This window comes from Ambystoma mexicanum, chromosome 6q, assembly GCF_040938575.1.
Source record: "Ambystoma mexicanum isolate Mex_15411 chromosome 6q, UKY_AmexF1_1, whole genome shotgun sequence".
NCBI classification, from domain to species: domain Eukaryota; kingdom Metazoa; phylum Chordata; class Amphibia; order Caudata; family Ambystomatidae; genus Ambystoma; species Ambystoma mexicanum.
In genome coordinates, this window is record NC_090937.1 from 1,640,720,189 (window position 1) to 1,640,747,622 (window position 27,434).

A 27,434-nucleotide genomic window follows, 5' to 3' on the forward strand; every position below is an offset into this window, starting at 1 on the left:
CCTTCTTCTTCTCCTCAGGGCAGAGTTGGAAAAGCTCGGATGCCCTGGTGATCATGGAGTGGAACGATCCAATCTCGTCGGGCGGAGAAGCCCTGGTGGGAGGCGACGACGGTACATCCTCGTCGTATACCTCGTCGTCCGTACCCGTCGCTGCCGTGTCAGTCCCCGTATCATCCCCTCGGGTGGACGGGGAGGAGGGCTGGAAGGGGCGCGACGGCTGAAAAGGAGGCGGAGGGTGGATCCTTCTTTTCTTGGTAGGGGGAACACCAGAAGGTCCCGGTTCTGGGTCCCCCGACGGGAGAGGTTCCGTCGGCAACGGTAGTCTCGTCCTTATCTCTGAGCATAAGGACTGTATAGCCAACAAAATGGCCGCCGAGTTGTCTCGCGGGGCTGGCAGAGGGGAATCCGACGGGCGATCAGGGGCCCCGTCGGTACCCTCGATGATGTCGTCGTCACCTGCGTCGGGATCCATCCCGACGGGCCGGTCTTCTTCCACGCCGAGGCCGTGGCTTAAGACTTCGACCAGCTCCTCCTCCGAGGTTGAGGCCGAATCTACGACGACGCCCTGCCCCCCCTTTTTCTTCCCCACGGGGGATTTCACGGGGGCCCTATCGATGGGCACAAAAGAGGACTCCCTCCGAGGTGGCAGGGAGACTCTGAGCCCCGAGGTCGCCACCACTGGTGTAGCCCCCACAGGCTGAGTTTCGATAGAGGGCTTGGCCGGATGGATTAAGGCCTTCACCACCTTAGGTGCGCTCACCGCCTTATCCTTGAGGGGGGGGGACACTGCCTCGCTCCCCCTCCGATGGGGCCTTCGAGCTCGACCGGGGCCTCTCCAGGAGCTTCGCCGGGTGCTCGGCCTTCCTCTTACCCGACCCAGAGCGTTGGCTCGTGGTTGATGGTGCCGGGGAGGGTGCGCCCTGCCTGGCGCCCGTAGAGCCCGACCGTTCGGCGCTCCCGGTGCCAGCGGACTCGCGGTGCTTTGCCTTGTGTTGGACCCCCGTTGCCGGGGCGTCCTCAAAGGTCTTAGAAGACCGCTCGGATTTCTTCTTCTTCTTCTCGCCTGACGGGCTCTTCCCTTCCAGCCAGTTGGCGAGACGTTGATGGCGGTCCTTCATGGTCCGCTCCGACATGTTGCCGCAAAACGCACAGTCCTTCTCCACGTGCGTCTTGTCCTCATGTAAGCAGTAGAGACAAAAGGAGTGTTCGTCCTCCTTAAAGACGTTCTGCAGCTGGCATCCAGGGCAGACCCTGAACAGCTTTCCGGGCGTCGAGCATCCCTTCTCCTGGGCCATGTCCGGGCCTGAGAAACTTCTGGAGTCCTCCAAAAGCGTAGCTCGACGAAATCTTCACCCTTGAGGGGCGCAGACGAATCCGACACGGGTCCCCGTTGATCGGATGGAGAGTCGGTGGAGCTTGAGGCTCTTTTGACCGAAAAAACGAAGTTTTTGAGAAAAAACGTGAAAAAATAGCACTAACGCTCGAGAGCAATAGCACGAGGATCCCAACACATGAACGTGCGGTAAAAATCTGAAGATGGCTGCCAGAGGCGGTGCTTAGGTAGAGGGCAGTCATTGGCTGTGGTCAGTATGACGCAGAGACCAGTGATTGGATATTACTACGAAAGACAGATCAGAAACGAAACTGATACTGGTTTTTTCTTTACCGAGGATTCCCAGCCTGACGACGGGGAATATTCATGAGCATGTGAATCCATGCCAGACCCCATGCTGGAGAAGGGTGATTTTTAAGGAGATGACTTCTCCGGACGTAAATGGTAGTTATGGGGATATTCTTATGTTCAGAGCCTCTTTGGCTATTAGGGTACTCCATCTCCTCTTGTGGTGGATCTGTCTTTTCTGTAAATGGTTTAACCTTCAGGGATTGCTAAGGACTGGAGGGGTCCTGAAGCTGTGTGGATCGATGTTTTGGTTACTGCTAGGAAATCTTGGTCATTTGTTTTTATAGCATATGCGATATCTAAGGCATGAGCTGTTATGGATCTAGCATTCGTAAGGGCACCTTTTAATGAGATCCCGTTACGGATGGTAGGTTTCGGTTTGGTAATTCCAAGAAATTTTGGATCTTTAGTTGTACCTGATGTGGTTTGAGAGAGGCTGTGTGTAGGAGTGTGTGTGATGTTGAGGTGTGAAGTGGTTGTATTAGTCTTGCGTTTTTGTTGGTTATGGCATAGTGTTTGGGGTTTATTTGGGGCCTCATTACGAGTCCGGCAGTAAAACCGCCTGGTTACCGCCGGACTCGTATTACCATTCCTCCTCCGTGATTCCCGGAATTACCGGGGCATTACAACCCCGGATCCCGGGAATCACGGAGGGGGAATGGTGTTAATCCCCATTCCCATTGAGTCCTATAGGACTCAATGGGAATGGGGATCATGGAAACACCGGCAGCATCTCGTGATGCTGCTGGTGTTTCCTCGTCCGCCTGCAGGTGGGCGGTGTTAAACCCGCCAGGTCAGACTTGGCGTGAACATCACCTCCCACCTGCAGGAGTCAGGATCAGGCGGTCCGGAAACAACGGTGGCGGCGGGGTTACCGCCACCGTTATTTCTGGACCGCCTGATTTGTAATGAGGCCCAAGGTCTGGGTTGGCGTGTACGTGAAGATTGTCGGGATCTTCTCAGGTAACCTGTGATGGATTGTGCCGGCCAAGGAGCTGCAAAGGTTTGAGCATCATCTAATTTTAAAGTAATGACAGGGTTTGGGAGGCTTTTAGGATTGGTTACAATAATAGGTATATGTAAAATATTAAGATGGGAGGTCGGAGGATACGAGATTCGATTCGAGATTTTCTCAGATATCCAGGTTTAGAAGGCTGGGGGTCCAACGGGATTTGGACAGTATTCCTGTTGCTATGCAGAGTCCTTGTGGGTAGGCGATAGAGTTTAGTAGGTCCATTTGGTGACAATGAGGAGAGAGGGCGATCAAATGGTGGAAGGTTAGGATTGGCAATATTCTTGTTAAGAGATATAATATTGAGTGGTGGGGAGAGGTGAGGAAAAGGGGCAATCTGGTTAAGGAATGGCGCGGGCAGGGGACAGTATAGTGCCTGGCACATTGGAGGTGCCCCCCCCCCCCAATTGAGAAATGATACTGCATTCTGGTCATTTAGAATAAACCTTAAAACACTGCTCTTCAGATCGGACCGTTTATAATAGTCCCCTAGCCCCAAGCTAACACAAACTATGATGAGAACTGCTTCAATATACAAATATGTAAAAAGTAAGGAATGTCTGTTTTTGAAACCAATGTAAACTTATTGCTTAACGTTCCAACATGCAATGTACTGTGAAACGACTGTACATTTGACTGATCAATGTTTTAACAAACATGCCCCCGAAACCACACTGCCAAACCCAACATTCCCCTACACCAATTACAACACAGAGGCCCGGCAGCATTCGCAGTGGCACAACTGACACACTGTCAGCCCATGCGCAACAACATTCCTTACCCAGCTAACGCCCAAATTATCCCCCTCGAAACCGCAATGCGAACCCAACTCTCCCTCACACCAACTACAACACAGAGGCCAGCAGCATTCGCAGCGGCTCACCTGATGCACACCAATATTCCTTACCTAATCACATACACCAGGGGAGCCAGCAGCCTTCGCTGTGGCACACCGCTACAAACTGACCCACCCTCACTGCCCAGATCCTCGCACCAGGGAGACCACGACTAATGAGACCACGCCATCCTCTCTGCTGTAAAGGACAAAGATGGCTCCAGCTGAACAATTTGGAAACCTACGGTACGTATATCTTACACCACCTCTGTGGACACAGGCTGCAGCCACGGCCAAGCATCCATGCACTCTAGAATGCTGCTATGGCTACGCTCTTCCCGTCTAGCATTACATATAACCGTCCCGACGTACCTCAACACCTCTGCCACTAGCATACAGCGACTACCAATGGAAAGGAACTCGGTATAGCTGGCCACACATCGACTCTCTCAACAATAGCCCTCTATCGCAAACCACCAACAGCACCCACCCATGTGCCTGACCTTTTTGGGATGTTTAGTCGAGCCTAGCCAGCCACCTAAGTCCAAGTCCGGCGAAAATGCACACATGCATCTTCTAACCTAAAACTCTTAGAACCTCCAACACATTGGGCCACATTACGAACCTGGCGGTCCCGTAATGAACGGTGCCGGTATGGGACCGGCACCGTTCATTACGGGATGCCCAATTACGAGGTTCCCATGCGGGACCCGGGAGCTAATAACGGGCCCGTTATTAGCTCCCTCCCCATTCCCTGTGAGCCCTATGGGGGCACAAATGGGAATGGGTTTTTTTCAATCAGGATTTACCGGGTCCTCCAAGGTTGGAATGACCCGGTAATTCCTCATTGAAGGAACCCGGTGCTGGGACCCGGTATGGAGGCAGCCATGCCCTTAATAAGGGCATGGCTGCCTCCATACTCGTAATGAGGCCCATTGACTACGGTCACTAAGGGCGTTCCAACTACAAAGCACATTGAGGCCATACAAATGGAGAAAGAGCATTATATAAATAACCAAATACAATACAATACGATACATGAGCTTAGTCAACTTGAGCAGTTTGAGGGGGACACATGGACAACGTGTGGTGGTAGTCCTAGGGCAGGGCCTACAGCCAGCTGCCAGCAGTCCAGACTGCAGAGACTGTGCTTGTCTGCCCTTCGCCGGAACCGTGCTTTAATGAAGAGCAAGGTGGAAAGTGGTAGTGGCTCCTCCTCTTCCTCCAAACAGACCAAGCGTTTCCTACAGAGACTGCGCTTGTCCGCCTTTCGGCGTGGCTTCACCGGGGACCGTGCTTTAATGAAGAGCAAGGTGGAAAGTGGTAGTGGCTTCTCCTCTTCCTCCAAACAGACCAAGGGTTTCCTGCAGAGACTGCCCTTGTCCGCCTTTCGCAGCGGCTTCGCCGGGGGTCGTGCTTTAATGAAGAGCAAGGTGGAAAGTGGTAGTGGCTCCTCCTCTTCCTCCAAACAGACCAAGGCTTTCCTACAGAGACTGCCCTTGTCCGCCTTTTGCTGCGGCTTCGCCGGGGATCGTGCTTTAATGAAGAGCAAGGTGGAAAGTGGTAGTGGCTCCTCCTCTTCCTCCAAACAGACCAAGGGTTTCCTACACTGACTGCCCTTGTCCACCCTTCCTGCAATAGCAGCAAATAAACAATCAATGCCCTACTAGGCCGTGTGACTTTCAGAACGTGCAAGTGCAGTGACAAGAAGTGCAAGAGATGGGGGTTTAGGGGGGAGAGGAGAGAACAAGGTATGGGCAAGTGCTAATGGAAACCCAGGAGGGAAAGTGCCAGGGGGTGCCAGGGAGAAGGCCACTGGCTAAGTGCTAGGGCGGAGGTGTCCCAGGGAGGGGTATGCATAGATGCCCGTCAGGGGTTCCAGAGGGTAGTGCTGAGGGGGTGGGTGCTGGTGTCGACTGGACAGAAGGCCTGGTACTTGTAAGACTCATGAAGGTCCAGGCCGCCAGTCACAGCAGCAGTGGGGAAATTTGCAGCGGGGGAGAGAGGGAAGGAAGTAGAGAAAAGATTAGTTTTAAGAAGTTTCCGTAACTTAAGGAGGTCTGGCTCAAGTCTGAGAGGGGCAGGGAGGCTACTCCAAAGGGAGGCACCAGCTGAAGAGAGCGGCCTACCACCAACTCTCTGCTTGGAGGAGCATTTGATCAGCAGAGAGGAATGGGGTACAAACACCAGTTTGAGGTGACCCAATACAATCAGTTCCCTTTTTTTCGCTCTGTCTTCTTGCAGCTTCAATAAAGTGTGTGTGTGTGTGTGTGTGTGTGTGTGTGTGTGTGTGTGTGTGTGTGTGTGTGTGTGTGTGTGTGTGTGTGTGTGTGTGTGTGTGTGTGTGTGTGTGTGTGTGTGTGTGTGTGTGTGTGTGTGTGTGTGTGTGTGTGTGTGTGTGTGTGTGTGTGTGTGTGTGTGTGTGTGTGTGTGTGTGTGTGTGTGTGTGTGTGTGTGTGTGTGTGTGTGTGTGTGTGTGTGTGTGTGTGTGTGTGTGTGTGTGTGTGTGTGTGTGTGTGTGTGTGTGTGTGTGTGTGTGTGTGTGTGTGTGTGTGTGTGTGTGTGTGTGTGTGTGTGTGTGTGTGTGTGTGTGTGTGTGTGTGTGTGTGTGTGTGTGTGTGTGTGTGTGTGTGTGTGTACACAAACGCATGAAGAAGTAGTCAGAGTCTGGTCTCCTTTGCACACTCCATTCAGGGCATACCTGCACTTACGGTCAGCTAAAACGTCGAACAATAGTACAGATGAAATTTCAGCCCTCAGTGAATATTTTGTTTTATTTAAAATTAAATGAAAAACATTGATTTAGAAAGCGTGCTCGAGGCTGTCTTTCTAAATTCAACATGAGTGCGTGCAGAAGCTGACAGGCGCAGCCAGGCCGATAGAGGGAAGTGGGGCATGCTCAGGTAAGGGTGTGCAAGTGTGTGCGTCTGTCCATTTATATATCTGTGTGTGGGCGGAGGGAGAATGTTTGTTGCGGGGAAGGGAGGGCATGTGTAAATGTTAGTGTGATTGCATGTTTGTGTGTCGTCGTGAGTATGTATGTGGTTGGGGTGGAAGGTGATATGGGGGATGAATCCCCATCATTCCTAATAAATCCCGCCGTGCAAAAGGGTGGGGATGGGAGTTCCCGTGGGTTTGGCAGGGTGGTGCACCCAACACCAGAAGTTTGATAATTCCAGATTTTGAAGACTGCACAAAATTAGGCGAAATAGATCGGTCTTTTTTGTGTTTGGCCTTCAAAATGCAGAAATATCACATAGAGTCCACAATTCTGTATAACAAGACAGCTGTTGGGATGGGGACAGCCCTGTGACACCCCCCGTGGCGATTTAAAGTGAAGCAAGATGCATTTGAGGCACTGTGATGGGCCATGGGGGAGGGGAGACAGTGAGAGGGACACCGTCCCCTCTCATAGGACCCCGTTTTAATATAACCAACTATAGTCTAACTACATAATATAGTCCAAGGCGCGAGCAGCATTGCTATTTCTGCATAGATATCTGTAATCACAGGTAGAAGGGAAGGCATGTGCGGTAAATGCGGCATCGCATGCCATAGGCCCAAGTTCGCTTGACCACAGAAATCCCCAGCCATGTCTGAGCCTCCATGAGGACAGCACAATCCCCGAACCACCACAACGTCTATTCATTGTTCCAAAAGTATTTCAAAGATGTTGTTTTTACCCAAGAGGAATGTGCCCTACAAGGCCGCGATCAGAGACCGGCGCCTGGTGTGCATGTTATCTTACACTGGCCAAAGCATGATCCGGCCCATTCTCGGGTGACCACGAGTTATAGCCCATATAACTGACTAAACTTTAAGATCCCCGAATTCCATTGCACCAGGTAACAAGTCCTGAAATGTTCAAAGAGGACGGACAGGGCATATTGTTGAATCGACAATCGTGTGATTTGTATTGCAAGTTGCTGGGTGGGATAATTTATTAAGCCCGAGCGTGCAAAGGGCGAGTTGCAGTGACATAAGACTGCTGTTTAGCTGCTGCTGTGTGGAGTAATTGGAAGCAGTTTTACTGTCTGGTTTCACGAGACGTGCAAGAGAGAAGGAGAAGGTGAAGTGCCATCGTGCTATTTGGCTCCGCCCACTAGCACGAGGTCCCGCCCAAGCAGGAAGGAAGAAGGGAAAAACAAACTCCCAGGCACCCTCGCGGCGCTAAGCCTGAGCATGCAAAGGCGAGTTGCAGTGACATAAGACTGCTGTTTAGCTGTTTTGCTGAGTCCTGGTCAGGAGCCGGTAAACTTACGTGATTACAAAGGTACTACATCAGTGCGCTCCCTTAACCAAAGAAATGTTTTCCCTGCGACCAAGCACATTAAGAAAACGGCACTCAAAATCACCAGGCGTTTCCCCGGCCAACGGAAGAAAGATTGACCAAGTAAGTGAAAGAAGCGCCATAAAGAAGATGTTTGGGAGCAGGGGTTGAAATGTCTAATGATATACGAGATGACAAGCAAGTTTGATTCAAAGACTCTGTGAGCGCTAGGCTAAAGAGTTATCCGCAGAAGGCTCGAGCACGACACACTTTACTTTGCCCAACAGTGATTCCTCACAAAATGATCACACAAATCAAGATGAAATGATGGCGCTTCTGTGCGACCAGAGCGATCAGTCTAATGATGCAGCAGGAACAAACGATGCAATCATACACCTACCAACTGAAAATAAGGGCAGATGAAGGAGAAAACAATCTGAGACCCGCAGAAAAAGGCTGCTCGGAGAAACAAAATGGGGCGGACCGCAATACCACAGAGACAGAGCCCAATGTTCTGGCATCAACGAGAAGTGCACTGAGGACTCCTGATGCAAAGGACGATAGAACAGTCCCCCAATTAAGCATGATTGTGCAACGCTATCTAAGTAGCATAGATCGGCTAGCATACGACGAGATTAATGCTCAATTGTGTTATGATACACATGCCTTACCGCTCCAATCACCACCTTACAATTTCAAAACCAACAACGACGAAGTCTTCATAGCAGAGACAGGTGCAAAAGTAACACTATTAAGTAAGATGGACCCCGAGAGTGGCAATACATCAGACTTGAATGATAAACAAAAAACGACAGCCTATAGAAGAGACTCGATGGCAATGGCTGATAAACTCCTAAAAGATCTGATGGAGATCAATCAAACCCTTTCAGTTAACCACCTAACTAAAACACAACCATTGAGTTGCAAAGAACAAATACATACCTCAAAAGACCAAAAAATACAAAAGTGGGACAAGCCCTTGCACCAACGCTATTGGGATTTGAAGCTAAATGGAGCGCCGAGTCAACCACTAAAGAAGAGAATAATTACCACAACACCGCAAATGGCATTATCATGCTCCCAAAAAAGAAATCAAAGCCCAATACGAATGAAAACAAAACAAATAGCTCAAGGCGCAGAGCTCCTAGCGGCGCAGCTAAGATCTCGAGCAATGACAGATAGCAAAGGCTCCTCTGACTCAGAGATAGAGACATCAACAGACTCCTCAACTACGGAAAAGCAGTACCCGAAGATACGTCGAGAACCTTGCAGACATAATAAAAACCCGAACCTGTCAAATCGTGATGACGAACGAGGATGGTGCACAAATCTCATGGAAGAAATAATTAACGTGCTGTGCCCCAATTTAACATCAGCACTAACTATCACAGCGGCATCGCTAATTAAACTATATGAACAACTACATGAAGCTAGCAACGATCAAAATACGCTAATTTCACGAATGAACTCAAAAATTTTGAATCTGGAAATGGAAATGCATGACATCAAGCAACAGGCAAAAAACAACGTCAAAGCATATGAACTAATGTCTATGCTCCTGAAGGATCAAATGAAGTCAAACGCTGAGGACAAACGACTATTAGCCGAGGTAGCTAAAGAAGCAGTTCTAATGATGCAAACTCAGCCTCAGACAGCAACTAAACCACCACCAGCTGAGGCAGAGAAGGAAAAAATGGCATTCTATAAAGAGGCGACTCAACTGGAAAAAAGTAAGGCGCCTGTGGAGCAACAAGAACTTGATGAGAGTATAAAACTTACACCCTACTCTCCAAAACAAGACAAAATCAACAAACTTGGAAAGATATACTTACCAGAGATCATAGAGTTTGAGACCGCTAAAACTCACACAAATAAGATGAATGAGAGAAGAGATTGAGAGTCAAAAGGAAGATCAGTTGAATTGGTTGAGAATATTGATAGCCAACCCTCAACGTCAGCTAATGCAGAAGGATCAGAGACTATGCCCGACATCGAGACAAACACAGACCACGGGCCACGAGAAGTACTAAATGGTAATTTTCCAATTTTCAACAAATGCAGCAAGGAACCAGCCACAAAGCCGATCGAGGAAGAAAAGAACAAACCAAAAAAACAAACAAGCAAGTCAAAAAACATACCAAAACCAAAAAACATTTAGGCGAGAAGCTCCTGCAAATTTCTACGAAACGTCAAAAATCTGAACGCCCTTCTGCAGTCAAACATAGACAAAGAAGATAGAGGCAACTGCCAAGCAAAAATAAGTGGAGGCGGTAGAGCGGAAACTGAGAGACCCAGGGAGAAGGTGAAGGAAAGGAGGCTGCACGAACAAAACAAAAAAGATGACGCAGCCATGATAGAACTGTTGGTTAATTTATCAACACACGAAGAGGACACCGCTAAAGAGACCAGCTCTGATCATGAACTAAGTGAAGAAGAAGAGGAGGACGAGGTACAATAAAAAAAAACAATCCACCTAGCAAACGAGGCGAAAGTCGAAAAGCTTACCGGTCCATCAGTTGTACGAATCTGCAAGATAATCGAGCATGAACAAAAAAGCCATGCCTGGTGCCCCAAGAGCTGAGCCTTTACAATTGCCCATTAGGCGATTCACTACGATAGGCGAACGATGGGCCAACTTGGAAAATTCAAAACAACAGTAAGCTGCAACTAAATAACTGCCCCTGTCACAAAACAAGGGGGGAAACTGGCGAGATAAGGAGGGAACGGAGCCAACCTAACAGTGCTGATGGGACAAATCATCTAAGGCCGGACTGTGATGCTGGAAATGCATCGGAGGGACAGGGCCTCCGTATCCTTGTCCTTTACTGCCTTTTATTGTGTGTTCTGGCGTGTTTTCCGCGCAGGAGTTCATGTGGGACTCCTGGCGGTGCAGCTCTCTCTTTTGGTTTGGTGAACAGACCCATGGGATACCCTTATGGCACCCATGGGTAGGGGTACAACCCTGTGCCCCTAGTGTATGTTTTTGGGCACCTGTGTGTGGCCCACAGAGCAGGGTATGGGCTGGTGGCAGCTCCATGCTGAATTTTACAGGTGCTCTGAGTATCCTCCATTTTGGGATACCCAGGCCCTGCCATTGGAATCAGTTGATTCCTAATAGGAAACAAGATGGCCCCTGTGGCCTCTTGCTTTCTATTGCCTGTTACCTTGTTTTCCCAAAGTCCTGGGAAGCCCTGACTCTGTCCCTTCCCCCTGACCGGCTGTTGGGCGGAAGTTCCATATAAGCTGTTGTTGTGAAGTGCTGACCAGACTGGCCCGGAGCCTTCCCAGCGACCGTATGTTGTGGGTACACCCTTTGGGTGGGACCTGGGTGAATGGAGTGTGTGACGAATACGCATTCTGTGTTGTGGGTGCCTAGTATCTGGTGTTTCACACAATGACTGCGACAGCCCTGCCCGAAACTGGCATGAATGCAGTGTGGAGTGTTGAATAGCTGGGTACTTGTCCCAATAAACATAACTTGTTATGAGTATCTGGAGAGGAGTGAATGGCCTTAATGCACTATTCACCTGATTGGATGCCTGCCTGCATGAATGCCCTTCTGACCGATTGGTTGCCTGAGTGTGAACCAGCAGAATGAATGGGAGTTCAACTAGTATATCTGGGGGCCTCTCACTGCTAGAATTCGTGTTCAGAAGCTGAAGAGAAACAAGTTGAAACTGAAGCTTAACCTTGAAGCCCTGCTGGAAGAGAAGAATTGATGTTGCTCTCCTTCACAATCTGAAAGCTGCTGTGTCTCTAAGAACTGACCCAGAGTGGACCTGTTAAGGCGCCCTCTTCCCGAGCTACGAGGGACCATCGTGCACCAGCTGATCTTTGCCAAAGCTCCCTGGTAGACAGACCTACGACAGGCTGCCGACCAGAGACGGGGACTGCGCGGAATCCCAAAGAGAAGTGCCAGGGCGGTTGGCCGCCACTGTCGACGACCGCCGTTGCTGACTGGAGCAGCCGTGCCCCCGTTTGCCTTAGAACTTAATTTGAGCCAAGGACGCTCTCGTCTGCATCGACGCCCGCTTTATCCCGCTGAAGAAGGCCGACCCTGCGACGCGCCGAGGAGCACCCGCTGGTGGGTTTCCCGCCACCTAAAGACCACAGAGACGCTGACGACTCGATGCCCTTGCTGGGCCACAGTTCTTCAACATCTCTTTGCGGTCCAGAACTACCATCACCGAGGTGCCCCGCACGCCTCTTCCTTGCAGGACGCCACGCTCCGTCGTCGATGAGCACCGCTAGGAATGAAGCTGCCACTTCACCGCTGTAGTTCACCCTGTTCTCCGTCGGACTCCTGCCTTAAAGGGAGGGCACTCAAGAAGGGCCGTCGATTTCCCGTTGACGAATGCTACAATTCCAGGTACATTGGGGCTGTAGAACTATTGTAGAGGGAAATAAGACTCATAGAACAATATATGGACTGGGCTTGTGCTATATCTTTATCTTATAGGTTGCCCAGGTGGGGGGATCTCCACACAGAACTGTGCTTAACGGTAGAGGCCAGTATTCTGCCTATTGTTTCAACCATCTTGCTTTCCTTCCTATTTCTATTGCTGGTTTCCTTGTTATTGATCTGTGTGACATTTTGACAGTATAGTTGATGCACTTTAATGAGATCTGATAATACTTGTACTTTAGAACTGTATATATTTACCATTATAGATTAACTAAAGCACAAAGTGAGTTATTGTGATAGTGTACATAACCTTGAATATTAATTATATAAAGACTGTGTTTTGACTAATACAGTGTGTGGACATTCCTTTGTGGGGGCTTGGGGACTACACTGTACTTAAGAACCAGCCTGCATCACCTCCTGAGAAGCTAGACTTGATTGCTCGACTACGTTACCAATAATAGAGAATCTTGGCTGGGGTCCTCTGTGCCTCTCCTCTACCATATAGAGAGCGGAAGCACAGACACCCCCCTCCAGTCTTTACACTGGTGGCAGCGGGGGATGCTTATGGTTTTAAGAATCAGTGTATAACCGTCCCACTTACAAAATATCTGCACTTTATTAAAATGAGGTTTAGTTGTGCACAAGATAACTGCATTACAAGCAATGGAATCTATAGCAAATGGTTAATTGACTCGGATGAGCTTAGAGGCTCTCCAGAGTGCTTGTGAAGCCAGGGAGTTAGACTTTGTGGATACGTCTAGGGCTGAGCTGATAGCTGCCCTGGTGGACTACCAGGCTGATTGTGAAACTATTGAAGGCGGGGATGCAACCACTAAGGACTGTACCCCGAGGGTTGTCTCAGAATCTGATTCTGGGAATGCCACCATTCCTGCTGTCTCTGTTCCAAACCCCAGCACTTCCTTGGAGCTTGAGTTATTAAGGAATATCGCAAGTTGGAAATAGATGCTGAGCTTAAGAACGAGGAGTTGGCACAGCAAGTGAAACTCAAGAATAGGGATCTTGAACTCAAAGACAAGGACACTGAATGTCAGCAAATCCAGTTAGAGAAAGCTCGAGTGGAGACTTCAGCTAAACCAGTTGAGAGTGTCAGGTCCCCAGCAACCAAGTTTATGAAGCTTGTGGTATAATACTTGTGGTACCACTTTAGAACTGAATATATTTACCATTATAGATTAACTGAAGCACAAAGTGAATTATTGTGATAGTGTACATAACCTTGAATATTAATTATATAAAGACTGTGTTTTAACTAATACAGTGTGTGGACATTCCTTTGTGGGGGCTTGGGGACTACACTGTACTTAAGAACCAGCCTGCATCACCTCCTGAGAAGCTAGGCCTTGAATGCTCGACTACGTTACCAATAATAGAGAATCTTGCCTGGGGTCCTCTGTGCCTCTGCTCTACCATATGGAGAGCGAAGGTACAGACACCCCCCTCCATTCTTTACACAGACCCCACTAAATGGAGGCCGGAGAGAGAACAAAGACGCAATGACAAAACAAACTAAAACCGCATCAGATGACGCTCAAGAGAACGAAAAAGAGTGCAAACTATAGTTTGACGTTGGAAAGAGTATTCAGCGGAAAGGACCCCTGATATTAAACAGGCAAAACGTCCTACATTTGTTTAAACATATACCCCAACTTCGCTCAATCAACACAGAAGACATCAAAACAGTTGAGTTGAGTTGAGGAATAATGGATCGGGTGATACTGTATGTACACTCAAGAATAGTGTGAGACCTCGTTTTGAACAGAAAATCTGACCTAAACTCTTTAGCTTTTGATGTCTGGGAAACAACAGACGAAGAGACACCCCAAAAGGACAATGAGAGGACACATCTGTCAAAGACTAAAATGCACCGACCAGTGCCAAAAAAGAGGAGATTGAAATAACAATTATTCAATCAGAAAAAACAATCATGGAAGATTCTGAGTGTGAGGTTGACATTCAAGACAAGGCGGAAAGAAAAAGGTGGAATTGGCTAGCAGAGACATTAAACTATAATGTAAAAAGCTAATGCCAAAAAGGATCAAGGACGGAAGTTCTAACGCTGGGATCATGGAACACGCAAGGATATTATCATTTATACAACACACAACCAAGCAAACTCTTAGATATAGACGTCATTTGTCTACAAGAGACATGGGTATTTAGTGAACCTTGTGCAGGAAATTATGAGATAGCCCATAATCCGGCAATAAAACAAAGCAAAGGAAGACCAAAAGCAGGTCTACTTACGCTAATAAAAACTGGCAGAAACATAAAGTTAGTCTCTTTGAGGAACCCATCACCTTATGTTGAGGTGTCGCAGATAACTGTAAAACCATACGGTGAGTCTCCATCTGACAATTTGCATATAATCAACATCTACTGGCAGCATAGAGCCTCAGATGAATCTGATTTCCTTGACACAATATGCAAAATAATCAATCAAATTAATGAGGAGGATGAACACGCAAAAATTATTTTATGTGGCGATCTGAACATGGATGGTCTCGTAAATGATCAATTGTCCAAGAACAAACCAACAAGGAAAAAAAATAATACCCAATACCAAATAAACACCGCTTGGTCAGAAGAGATTGAGACAGGGAACATGACCCTACTAAATGGAAATGTGTCTGGAGATATCCCCACTAAGTACACCTGGGAAGAGATAACAGTAGATCAATTTTGGATTACTTCTACATCTCCACAAACAGACTAAAGGTAATCACGATGAAACAAAGTGACCATAAGCTGGTCACATTAACCTTAAAGATGGCCTAAATAGAGACCATGGATTCATAGAAAAACCATCTTGAGTCGATTGAATATGAAGCCTTGCTTGAGGAGTTTACTGAACATCAAACTACAAAAAAGAAGCAGATATTAAAACATCTGCACACCTATGATGCGGAAATAGTCCCGAGAAAATGAGAACTACGTAAAAAGATCAGAGCTTTAAAGACAAGTAAGAACTCAGATGTTGGAGCTGAAATTAAATAAAGTAAGAGATATTATACAGCCTGGCTAACCACGCAGAAATATAATATCTGGCAAAAAGATGGTGAAGAAATGCTCAGATTGATAACCTCAAGAGAAGTGAGCAGATTCTGGGCAATAATAAACAAAATGGAAGCCCCCCAAAGAGCACTCTTTGCAAGCGCAGTGACAGAACTAAAGTGGATAGACCATTTTACAGAACTCTTTAAGAAATGGACCCAAACACCAGAAGTGATAGCTCCTAAACTAGCTGAATGGACCCTTAACATCACAAAAGAGGACATTCTGGACAACATCAAAACGTTGAGTTCCTCAAGAGCACCTGGACCGGATGGCCTCACAAATATAATTCTAAAACGACATCTAGAGGCCTGGGCAGATTTCTGTCACAACCTCTTTACAAACATCCAATCAGAGATGTGAGTGCCTAAGTCATGGAAAACAGCAGTGGTTGTGCCGGTGTTCAAAAAAGGCGATCGAGCTGATCCGAAAATGTTTCGACCTATTGCATTGCTCAACGTTATTGGAAAGCTACTTGCGACACAATTACTGAAACAGCTAGGAAATTGGATCACATCAACTGAACAAATTGATATCCGGCAAACAAGCTTTGTCAAAGGAGTCGCCTTCTCTCTAAACTTACTACTGCTAAACGTGATAAAGAGGGAAGCGATCAAGAATAAAACAAAGGTGTACGTGATGTTCTTGGATTTGGCCTACGCCTTTGATAGTGTCGACCGCGAGCTGTTCTGGTCAAAGATGACGGAAAAGAACTGCCCTCACCATCTATTGATGGCAATCCAAAAATTGTATACTGACACGACCATAAAGATTAAGCTGAACGATGCAGGCACCTTATCTGCCCCAATAAAAACTGAAAGGGGGTCAAGCAGGGCTGCCCTTTAGGAGCCACCTTGTTTAATCTATTTACAGCAGATGCCGGAAACGACCTGAACAGAGTCAGATCCTGTCCGCCAAAGATAAATGGTCAACAACTGGGGCACATGACATATGCAGATGACATGGTCATTTTAGATCAAACCCCTATTGGGTTACAAAGAAAACTGACAGCTCTAAAAGGCTATTCGGACAGAAATGGCCTTGTGATAAATGCAAAAAAAACAGAAGTGCTTGTGCTACAAAATCTAAGAGGTCTAAGAAAAAAACAAACGACACACAACTACAAATGGTCATTTGGAGATACACCAATAGCATGCTTGAATCAAGTCCAATACCTTGGTGCAACTATAAATTTCAGTATAACTGATGGACCGATGGTACTAAAACTAAAGAGCAAATGTAAGATACTGGGTGCCCACGCCGCAATAATAAATCAAAAGTATGGTAAATTCAGTTTAAAGCCAGTAGTAGAATTTTACAGAGCAAAGGAAATCCCGGCTTTGATCTTTGGCGCAGAAACAATGTTGGGATGCTCTTTCAACACTTGGACATGGTGCGAGAACTTTGGTCCAAGGTGCTACAACTCCCGAGAGAAGCACCAGTGGTCTGCCTGCGCTACGAGTTGAGCTTACTATCTATTAATGCCTGAGTGCAGTGGAACACGCTAACCCTATATAGACAAATTCTGGGGGCCGATGATCTACCCCAATTTAAAATTCTAAGCACTTCAGCACAAACATCAAAAGACACCATATTTACTCACTGGAAGGCAAACTGCGAAAATCTGCTCAGAGAACTTGAAACAAAAGCCGAGACACTCCTAAAAAATCCTAATAAAGTGAAGAAGAAACTATGGGAATTAGATTGGTGTGATACTGCTGACCGAAGAGTAAACTATAGGCAGAAGAAAAACTCCCCACCAGAAGCACGGGCGCTTAATATGCGCTTAATATGCTCAATCGTGTATGAAAGTATGACATTGTAATGAAATTGAAATACTTCACTTGTTTAAATTTTGATTCTACTGAGTGTGAAAATGAAACCCAATTCAATAATAAAGCAATTAAACTAAATCTATCTTGGTTGAAACGTTGTAGTTGTAACAATACAACTTTAAAAGATCTTTGGCATATGGTTGGGGTCGAACACTCACTTCACAAACTTAATAAGGTAGTAAATGAATTTCAAGGTAGTATTATGCACACAATCTCTATGAGCAGATTCGTTTTCCTTGATGTTTTGATCAGAAATGTGAGTGGGGAATTTTAAACAACAACATTTTCTAAACACAGATCAGAACAGTTTGATAGTGGCTACTAGTTTTCATCCCAGAGCGACAAATGAGGGGTTACGTTACACCCAATTGCTTTGAATTAAAATAATTATCTCAGAAGAGTTGTGACTACACACACATATATGGATTGGTCTAGGAACCCTGCGGCTGTTAAATGATGAAGCCTGATAACACCATTTTAGACAGATCCAATACCCCAATGGGCCTTTGGTCTAGAACAGAGAGGAGAACCTTCCTCCACACAATACGGGCCCGTACTGACATTCAGAGATATGGGCAGATCCCATAGACCATGTGTCAAAGGTCATACGGGAAAAGATTGACGATGAACCCACAAGGGTCTTCCCGGGCATATCGGCAATATAGACACTAAACATTCCACTATGGTTTTGATTTAATTGGGTGCCAGGGTTGTGAAATGAGACAAACCGACACATTTGGTCAAGCACTGATGGTCCTGTCTTGGAGCAATGGATGAGAGGAATTGACAGTTGTGTGGAACTTGAAACGGTGGTATACCACAGACATGGCTACCTAGTTAAACTTGGTAAAACATGGGGGAGTTGGCTGGGGATGTAACAATAGAAGCTGGCAGTGTCACGAATTCCCCAGCTTAATCTGGGGCGGTAAAAGGGACTGGATGCCACCCTGAGCTAGTGGAGTATTGACATGGAGGAGGTATACAAGGGATCCGCAGGCCTCCCTCACTGAATCCTCACACTAAGACTGGGCCATTCACAGGAGCATTCACACTCTTTCCAAATCTAAACATCGGAAGTGCATCAGACACAAACACCTTCAGGACTTCCCTATCTGTATGGATATAATCCCAGAGATCTCGTCCAACCCACTAGCCGGAACCAAACAATCTGCATAGAAACGAACGCCTTTCCATTTAAAGGAATTGAGTTACTGCATTCAGAATTCACTGATGAGTATTTAGATACATTTATGGCAAAAACATTTGACTAAACGGTCCCGGCACGTGCTGATACAAAGTCACAATTAACAAAGGGTTCAAAGCAAAATAAATGGAAATACGTTATGCATGCGAGAAAAGAAACACACACTGTTTGCTCCTGCTTGGGTTGTGTAGATTCCAAAGTTGCCAGTTCTCAACAACAAAAGCATTCTGTCAACAACAAAAACAGGTTTTCTTTGCTTACCAAAGGTTTACTGGGCTGGAGATCACATGATGGGGGAATAGAGGGACACTTTTCAACATTGGCAATGACAGCAGGTCCATCACCCAGCAGATCACCCACAGCTCCAGGGCTATTTTGGAACCCACCATGTCGGCAGGCTTTCACATAGCCTCAAGACCACCCTATTCAGAGCACATGACCACAGACACATGGGCAATCACTCTTCACGTGCGGATGGTCGAATCCCTCACAAGACCAGGAGGTGGTACCAAACGTTTCTCAGGTATTATGGGTACACGTTCCATAGCTGCAGTGCCTGAAAGGAGAAGTCTCTTTCACTCTTCAAACACGATGACCAAAACATTAAGGATGTACATTTAAGGTTTCTGGGTGGCAGAAGGTCAGTGGGTGGGACAGAGTTTATTAATCTCTTCTCAAGCGTGGTGTGGCAGAATTACGGAAAACCTGATTGTTAATAGTGATGCCTTATGTGTAATGCACATATCCTATGACTTGGGAGAAAGGACTTCCAGTTCTTCGATAGCTGGCAGGAACTGGAACACTTTAGCTGATGCAGTCATTGCACCTGAACACAAGGCCTCCTATTTACACTCATTAGGTACGTGTGAAAGCCCAAGCCCATTCACTGCCTGGACTTGATTGATGTGGGATCTTATTGTTGGAAGTCTGAGTCTGTGCTGCTTCTGTTGTGCCATTTTAATTTCACCCCAATATGAATGGCCTCATGTTGCAATAGTTCACATGTGTGGTGCTTCCTTACTGTGAATTGTCTCATGGTTTGATAGATCACTCTTTTGCATGAAGGAATTGTCACAGATTACTTGAATGGTTTACCCCAGTGTGTTTTCTCTGATGCTGTACCAGGCTTTCCCTAATGATACAGCAGAGCACTTCTCTGTTTGAAAGCCTTGTCTCATTCACTTTTATATAGTGTATCACCTATGTGTATTCTCTGATGCTTTGCCAGGATTTGCTTCATAATGAAGGCTGTCTCACGTTCAGAAGATGTACGTGGCTTCTCACTAGTGTTGATTCTCTCATGCTACAAGAGAGCATGTTTAGGCTTGCACGCCTTGTGGCATTCAGAACCTTTACATTGTTGCACAACAGTATGATGTCTCTCATACACAGATAGACTGCCCCTTGCTTAAATATAATATTTTTTTCAAATTCAGAGCATTTAGACAAGTTCAAATCAGTGTTATTTTTACGATGTACTAACAGACTACCCTCTTGCATGAAGTACCTAACACATTGGGCCTCATTATGGGTCTGGTGGTATCCATGCTGGTGATACCGGCGGGTTTTCGCGGGACCCATGTGGATTTACCGGTACCTGACTTTGCGGTCACACTGGGGGATTACAACCCAGGTGGTCCAGAAAGTCAGTTGCCAGTAAATTGTAAATCCCCATTCCCATAGAGTCCCACAGGACTGGTGCTTCCATGAATACTATGCAGGCGGGTGCCGTTCCGCCTGGCAGGTCCGACCCGCTGGGTGAGGTGGCACCCGTCCGCAGAGTTGTAGTGGTCTGGAAACAACAGGGACAGTAAGCTTAGTTGCACTGTTGTTTCCGGAACGGCACACTTAGATCGAGGCCTATTGTGACTATTTGAATGTTTTCTCACGAGTGTGAATTCTCTGATGCTGAATCAGATTTTGCTTTGCAATGAAGGATTTGTCACAGACTGAACATTTATATGGTTTATAATTAGTGTGTGTTCCCTGGTGATACAAGAGACTCTGTTTATGGCTGAAAGCTTTTTCACATTCAGTACATTTATATGGCTTCCCACCAGTGTGTAGTCTCTGATGCTTTATCAAGGAGTGCTTCGTAACAAAGGCCTTGTCACATTCAGAACATTCATATGGTTTTGTTCTAGCATGTGTTGCATTGTGATATAGGAGACTTGATTTACTCTTGAAAGCCTTGTTACATTCAGAACATTCATATGGTATCTCCCCAGTGTGATTTCTCTGATGTACCAATAGCTCACCCTTTGTAATGAAAGCCTTGTCACATTCAGAACATTTAAATGGTTTCACCCCAGTGTGGATACTCTGATGTCGCATCAAGGCTTTCTTCATAATGAAGGCCTTGACACATTCAGAACATTCATATGGTTTCTCCCCAGTATGCATTCTCTGATGTTGCATCAAGGCTTCCTTCTTAAAGAAGGCTTTGGCACATTCTGAACATTTATATGGTTTCATACCAGAGTGATTTCTCTGATGTATTAATAACGCACCCTTTGCAATGAAAGCCTTGTCACATTCTGAACATTTATATGGTTTTTCATCAGTGTGAATTATCTCATGTTGCGACAGATGATCTTTTCGCTTGAAAGCCTTGTCACATTCTGAACACCTATGTGGTTTCTCATTTTTGTGAATTATTGCATGTTGTGACAGATACCATTTTTGCTTAAAAGCCTTGTCACATTCTGAACATTTATATGGTTTCTCATCAGTGTGAATTCGCGCATGTCGCGACAGATGATGTTTTTGCTTGAAAGCCTGGTCACATTCTGAACATTTATATGGTTTTTCCCCAGTGTGAATTCTCTGGTGTACTGATAGCTCACTTTTTGTAGTGAAAGCCTTGTCACATTCGGAGCATTCATATGGTTTTTCGCCAGTGTGAAGTGTCCAGTGTACTGACAGCTCACCTTTTGTAGTGAAAGCCCTGTCACATTCTGAGCACCTATGTGGTTTCTCATTTTTGTGAATTCTCTCATGTTTTGACAAATACCATTTTTGCTTAAAAGCCTTGCCACATTCTGAACATTTATATGGTTTCTCATCAGTGTGAATTCTCTCATGTCGCGACAGATGATTTTTTACCTTGAAAGCCTTGTCACATTCTGAACACTTATATGGTTTTTCCCCAGTGTGAATTCTCTGGTGTACTGACAGCTCACCTTTTGTAGTGAAAGCCTTGATACATTCTGAACACCTATGTGGTTTCTCATTTTTGTGAATCCTCTCATGTTGTGACAGACACCATTTTTGCTTAAAAGCCTTGTCACAATCTGAGCATTTATATGGTTTCTTCCCAGTGTGAATTCTGGGATGTACCAATAGAGGATTGGTTTGCTTTAAAGCCTTGATACGTTCAGGCAATGCACACTCGGTCTCCATTGTTTGGATGGTATGTTTAAATAGTTTCTCCTTGGATGAAGATACTTGCCACATTCAGTGTATTTCTGTCCCCACAGTATTTCCCTGGGTAAGTGTCACCAGGCGAGGTACAGCTTTGCATATATACGTTGAATCTCAATGACAGGGCAGGCTAGGATAGCATACAGCAGTATATGAATAATAAACTGCAGCTTCTGTTCTTAAGATGTTTCTCTCAGGCTGCTGCTGTTGAATCATCAACATTCACAAAAGACTAACACTAGAACATGAATAGCATTGATTCTGAAGGAATAGCACAATAGCAACCACTTGAACCAGTGTTGAGAACCTTCACACGGTGGGCTGATCCACGTTGATGAGATGTGGCAACTATTTTCCACAGAAGTGCACTAAATGAATGTACTCTGTTGACTCATTAAAGTGGTATTCCAAATCATCTCCTGTCTCCTTTCTCCACAGCATGGAATCATTGGTGTGGCCTTAACTGGCCCTTTTGAATGAAAGGTTTGTCAGTGCTGGTACAATTGTCTCCAAGATTGGAATATGCAGAGAAGACCTTCCACAGCTATCACAGGGAGAGCTTTCTTTGGCCAACGTTTTAAAAACACTGTTCACTTTTCCATTCTTGCTCCTTTTTTCCCCTGTTGGACTGATAAAGGGAATCTGATATTAGTTATCCCGTGAACTAAAAGTACAGAAAACATATTCTGAATCAAGTATACTTGACACATTGGCATTAGCTAGGATTAACACTGACACCAAGACACATGTTACCAATTGACCATGCAAACATCACAGATTGAAACAGATGTCAAAATACTGGACAGCCATTGACTATCAGCATCAATAAACCCAGACACCAATATAAATGGGACCCAGTGACCTTTATTGTTTCCTTCAATCATAGGCCCCAGGGATTCTGCGGCAGGGAAAGAGATCAACCAGTGAAGACCTGTCTGGTTGCAAATGTGTGAAAAAACCATTGCACATAGGCTGGGGAGAAATGTCATGAGTTCTTGATAATGAGGCATGCAGGCTCTTCAGAAGTAGAACATCACTGGAGAACGAGCGAACACTCATTCACAAATATCAAAGGATGGATTAGGGGCAAACTGTGGGCATCTAGGGAAATGCACCATCTTCAAACAGGAGACTAACAGACGGCAGAGGAAACCAACATGGACGGAAGCAACATGCATCACCTGTGTTGCAGGAAGGCAAACATATGGTGAGGGACCATATTTCTTGGCTTGTCAGTGTTCCATATTGTGTCACCTGCATGTGCTTGGCACCTCAAAACACTTGTGCACAGGCACGTTGTAAATGCCATATCGGATGTGAATATGATATATGATATGGCATTTGTAACGCACCTGTACACAAGTGTTTCAAGGCACGACAAGGCAAGGAAGGGGGAACAGAGGGAGGACAAAGACAACAATCTTACTAGACCAAGTGACATTGAGATTGTGTAAGTGCAGTTGAGGGAAAAAGTGCCAGGGGAAAGAGGAGGGGGCAGTGCTGTACATGGGATCAAAACAATAACAAGAAGTGCGGCTAGCAGGTGGCAGGTGCATGGTTAAGTGCAGACAGCAAGTGTCCAAAAGGGGACTGTAGGGTTACAGATACCGAACCAAGTGCAAAGGTTGCCATGAGGCAGTCCGGGTGTGCAACTGGGCAGGCAGGGACCTGGGCCTGAAATCAGAGGGTAGCCAGGTGACCAGTGCAGTATCAGACAAGAAATAAGCAGGGGAAAGAAAGAGAGAAGGCAGAAGCAAAGAGGTAGTTCTTGAGGTGCTAGCCAAAGAAAGAGATATACCACCAACTCGTTGCTTGGAGAAGCAGCTGACTGTGAGGGAGTTGGAGGAGTGAAGAGCTTGAGTAGGAAGGTATTGAGGACCCAGGCCTCAATACCTAAAATGGCACACACCCTTCGTCGCTCTAGCTCCCTACCCCACCTGAAGACTAAGGAGTCAGGATGTTTTTGTTTTGAGTGATCTCAAAGTGCACTTATCCTCAAATGGAAAGATGGTTAGGGAAAGGACCGACACAAAATTGCAGTGCTGCCAAGAGAAAATTTCATAATATACAGGATACTGCATAGATGCACTTTTATTCCATTAATTCAAATATGGCCATTTAATGGCTCGATATCTAAATGACAAGACAAACTATTAGGGACCAGACCCTATGTGAATACAAGCATCCAGCCATCCATTGCTTCTGTATCTAGAAACCACAAAACCAGCAGTAGTCTCATTATTCCAAACTGTATGGACATAAAACAGATTCTTACAATTTATGTCAGCCCAAATCTATATCGACATGGTTTTATTTCAAAACTCATAATTTCAGTTCATTGAATTCAGCATGAAGGTCAACAAGCAATTCAAAAATATTCAAAGCTTTCATCAATGCAAAAGCTCTTTGCTTGAAAAGTGTTTAAGTTGGAACAATGCAGAATATCAAGTGTTCTCCAACCTAATCATTTTTGTTCTATATTCAAAACCAGACAAATAATAGATTGGCCAACATTTTGTAAAAATCCCATTCAATGAAAATATTTCATATGGAGAAACTTGCCAATTAGATAAGCCAACACAATATTTACAGCATTTTACATACAAAACATAAATCTCTATGGGCGTAGTGGAGGCAAGTGGAGTTGGCTGGAGGTCATTCTCAGTGAGCTTGCTCTGTTTTCTGTCATTGATTCCGGCAAAGGCAGAGTCTGCTGTAAAGTGAAACTGTGGCGTGCATTGAGCGGTGTGACTCTTTAAGGAAAGTGACGGCGGTGCGGCTGCAGTGTCCCTCTCTCCCCCCAACAAACGCTACTCCTCCATCTACTTAAACCACTTCCTCAATGAAGTGGAGTTGCCTGGAGATAGCTGGTGGGCGGCGGGCGAGGTGTGTACCGTGGAAATGCCAGTGGACTTGAGCCCTCTGATTGTGAGGACGCGGCTGCAGGTAAGGAAAGGGGGATTTACAATGGCTATTGAAAATATTACCCGGGAGTACCTGGGGGTGGCGGGGTTTGGGAAATCAAGAGTCAGAAACTGATGCACTGGCTTTGGATTTAACAAACACTGTCCATGAATGAGAGAGACATGAAAAAAGGGGGAGGCGAGTGTTGGGCAGAATCACATGCAGTACCCTTTGGGAACACTACATGCAATTAAGACTACAAGTGTCAGTACAATTTCACCTTTGGCACAAGCCTGTACTACACGGTTATGTGGTAGCAGTGGCTGAGCAGCCAGACTTATCTCATGAGTTTAGTGAGCAGTAGAACAAGTTACACAAAGGACCAACAAATACAATGGTTCAAACAAACACTTCCTTGAGGTGTCTTGGTAAAAAAATATACATTTATTTACACAGTCAGTTTGGAAACATTACACTAGCAAGAGCAGCTCAATATCATACACTAATACACCACAAATACACAATCAATAAGTTACTGAACAAGTTCAGCTCCCCTGAAGTGGGAGCAAAATGGCACTTCAGATACTTTTAAAAGGAGACAAAAGACGAGGTTATAAGATTCAATAGCACAAATACTTTCATGGGCAGGGTAGAGGGTTTCAGTGAACTACAACCAGCAATTCAGTTCATATGCCTGGGCCAAAGTCAATGGTTCAGAGTCTTTGTATAGCATAGCATAGTTCTGGTAGCAAACGGTTAAGTATTTGCCACAGAGTTTAGAAGAATTTGGCGAAAAGTTAGACAAATGTTTAGGGAAGGAAAAGCCTTCGAAGTTGGGAAAGTTCCACAAACTTTGGCAATGGCCGAAAAGAATTCCAGACCGCATTTGCACAGTACCTTTAAGTGAAGAAGAACTGTAGCTGAGGCAGTTGTTCCTCCTGGCAGTTCGAGCAGATCTCGCTGTTACTGAGCTTCAGTCGTGGGGACAAGAAGGAGGACGTTGGGAGGATCCTGCACTGCCCAGGGATGAGACACAAGCTTGGCAAAATGTCGGTTTAAGGTGTGAGTGCCTTAAAATCCACGAGCTGGTTTCCTTCCCCCTGGATATCTGGTTATCAACAGCACTCTGAAGAAAATTTGACTAGGATGGGGATGGTGTCCAGGTGGCTTGAGAGTTAGTTGTTCCCACCAAACCCAAGGGAAGAAGTTAACATTGAAGGGCTTTCTCTGTTGATGGAGTTTCAGGCAATTTGGACCTGCAGCAGTTCTTCACCGGTCGTCCAGGAGTTGCAGCAGTCCTCTTCCTTCAGCTCGTCTTCGGTTCTTTCGTTCCAGTGGTCGACTCTGCTTTCCAAGTCCCAGAGACCTGCTTTTAAACAGTTTTCCCCCATTAATTCCAGCCTGGCTGTCACTCACACAGCAGGGTGGCTGTCCTTGCCGGAAAGCCAGCCGGCCGATCATGCCAGAGTGCATTCAGGTCTCCTAGGTCTCTTAGGAGACTAAGCAGAGGGAGTTTCGGGCACCTCCCTCACATCCTGTCCACCCCAGATACCCTGGCGCCAGAGGAGGGTGTCAGTACTGAAGCCCGCCAAGGGCCAACAAACAAAGAGACTTCAAATGTGGTTTAGCGCAGAGACAAACACAAGAAGGACCTGGCTGACCCGATTTTTAGCTACTGTTGTTCGCGGTCGGGGAAAATCATGGTAGTTTGATCTAAACCACTGCCACCAGCCATTTAAAGTAAGAAAGGGTAACATTTGACTGTTACATGAGTGTTTTGACTTATATGAAGATAGTGTGTGCTGGGTCTCTAAATTTAAAGAGACTAGTAAAGCCAATTTTACTTTACATGCTCTGGGAGACAGTAGTCAGTCCCAGAGAAGGTATTTAAACCTTGGGAAGTCTGAAAGACATCCCTGTGCCACTGCATGTTAAAACTCCATAACCAAAGAACACAAAAGTAAAACACACATCAAAATACATGGAAGAGTGGGGAAAAAAGGCTTACACTCTTCCCAGGTAGAAAAATAAAATCCTAGAAATCCAGCAAAGTTGCTGGGGTTCGCAAAAGGTAAGGGAAATTACCACATTTTGAGAATTCTCACTAATAGAGAGGATTGGTGAAAGATTTGGAAATGGAACAAGTTGAAGGGAATAATGTTCCAATGAGAGAGCTCCAGAATTCCATAATAGCCAAACATGGACATATACACACTCCCAGGAAAGAGAGTAAAATCAATCTGGGATTGGAGATTCAAACAGTCCCCGCCAACTGCCTCCTGCTGGGGAGTTTTGTGGGCCAGGCGATGAAACGCGTACCAGGATGGCTTTACTCCCATATAAGGTTGTTAATGAGGTGGAGGTCCAGCGTCTCACGAATGATACCCCTCTGGGCTCTACTGCCACGATTAATGAGGGGTGCTGCAGTGTTAATGCTGGACTGGTGGCTCAATTACCTAAGGAATTGGCGGATCTATCTATAAAAATAGCGAAGCAGAAGCGCCAAAGTACTTCACGAGTGACTGACTGCCTGCAAATTTCTGGACCAATCATTGCTGCAGGCCGATGTAACTGTGGAGAGGATGGAGAAACAAGGCATTGATGTTATGTCTGTCTCCCCTGGAAAGTCAACCCCTGGGGAAATTAGTCCCTCTATTCCCCCGGCGCTATCCCACTCTGAAGATCTGAGCAGAGAGTCGATGGATTCAAACAACGCTAAGAGCCCTCTAGCCCAGCTAGAAAGGATAGCAATAATAGAGACAACTCCGCCGAGTTCTGCGCGGGGAGACT

The 27,434-nt window shown here is 46.0% G+C and overlaps 1 protein-coding gene across 1 annotated transcript in view; it reads right to left on the minus strand.

Annotated features, from left to right (window-relative positions):
• The window catches only part of LOC138515407 (zinc finger protein 585A-like), an 84,225-nt gene that overhangs the window by 16,660 nt on the left and 40,131 nt on the right, over window positions 1–27,434 (minus strand). The window contains exons 2-4 of the mRNA XM_069630259.1: window positions 20,188–22,368; window positions 15,074–15,084; window positions 4,643–5,160 (exon numbers count right to left, since the gene is read on the minus strand). Of these exons, the coding sequence (XP_069486360.1) occupies window positions 4,643–5,160; window positions 15,074–15,084; window positions 20,188–21,773 (2,115 nt within the window). The 5' untranslated portion in view covers window positions 21,774–22,368. The remainder of the gene's footprint in view (window positions 1–4,642; window positions 5,161–15,073; window positions 15,085–20,187; window positions 22,369–27,434) is intronic.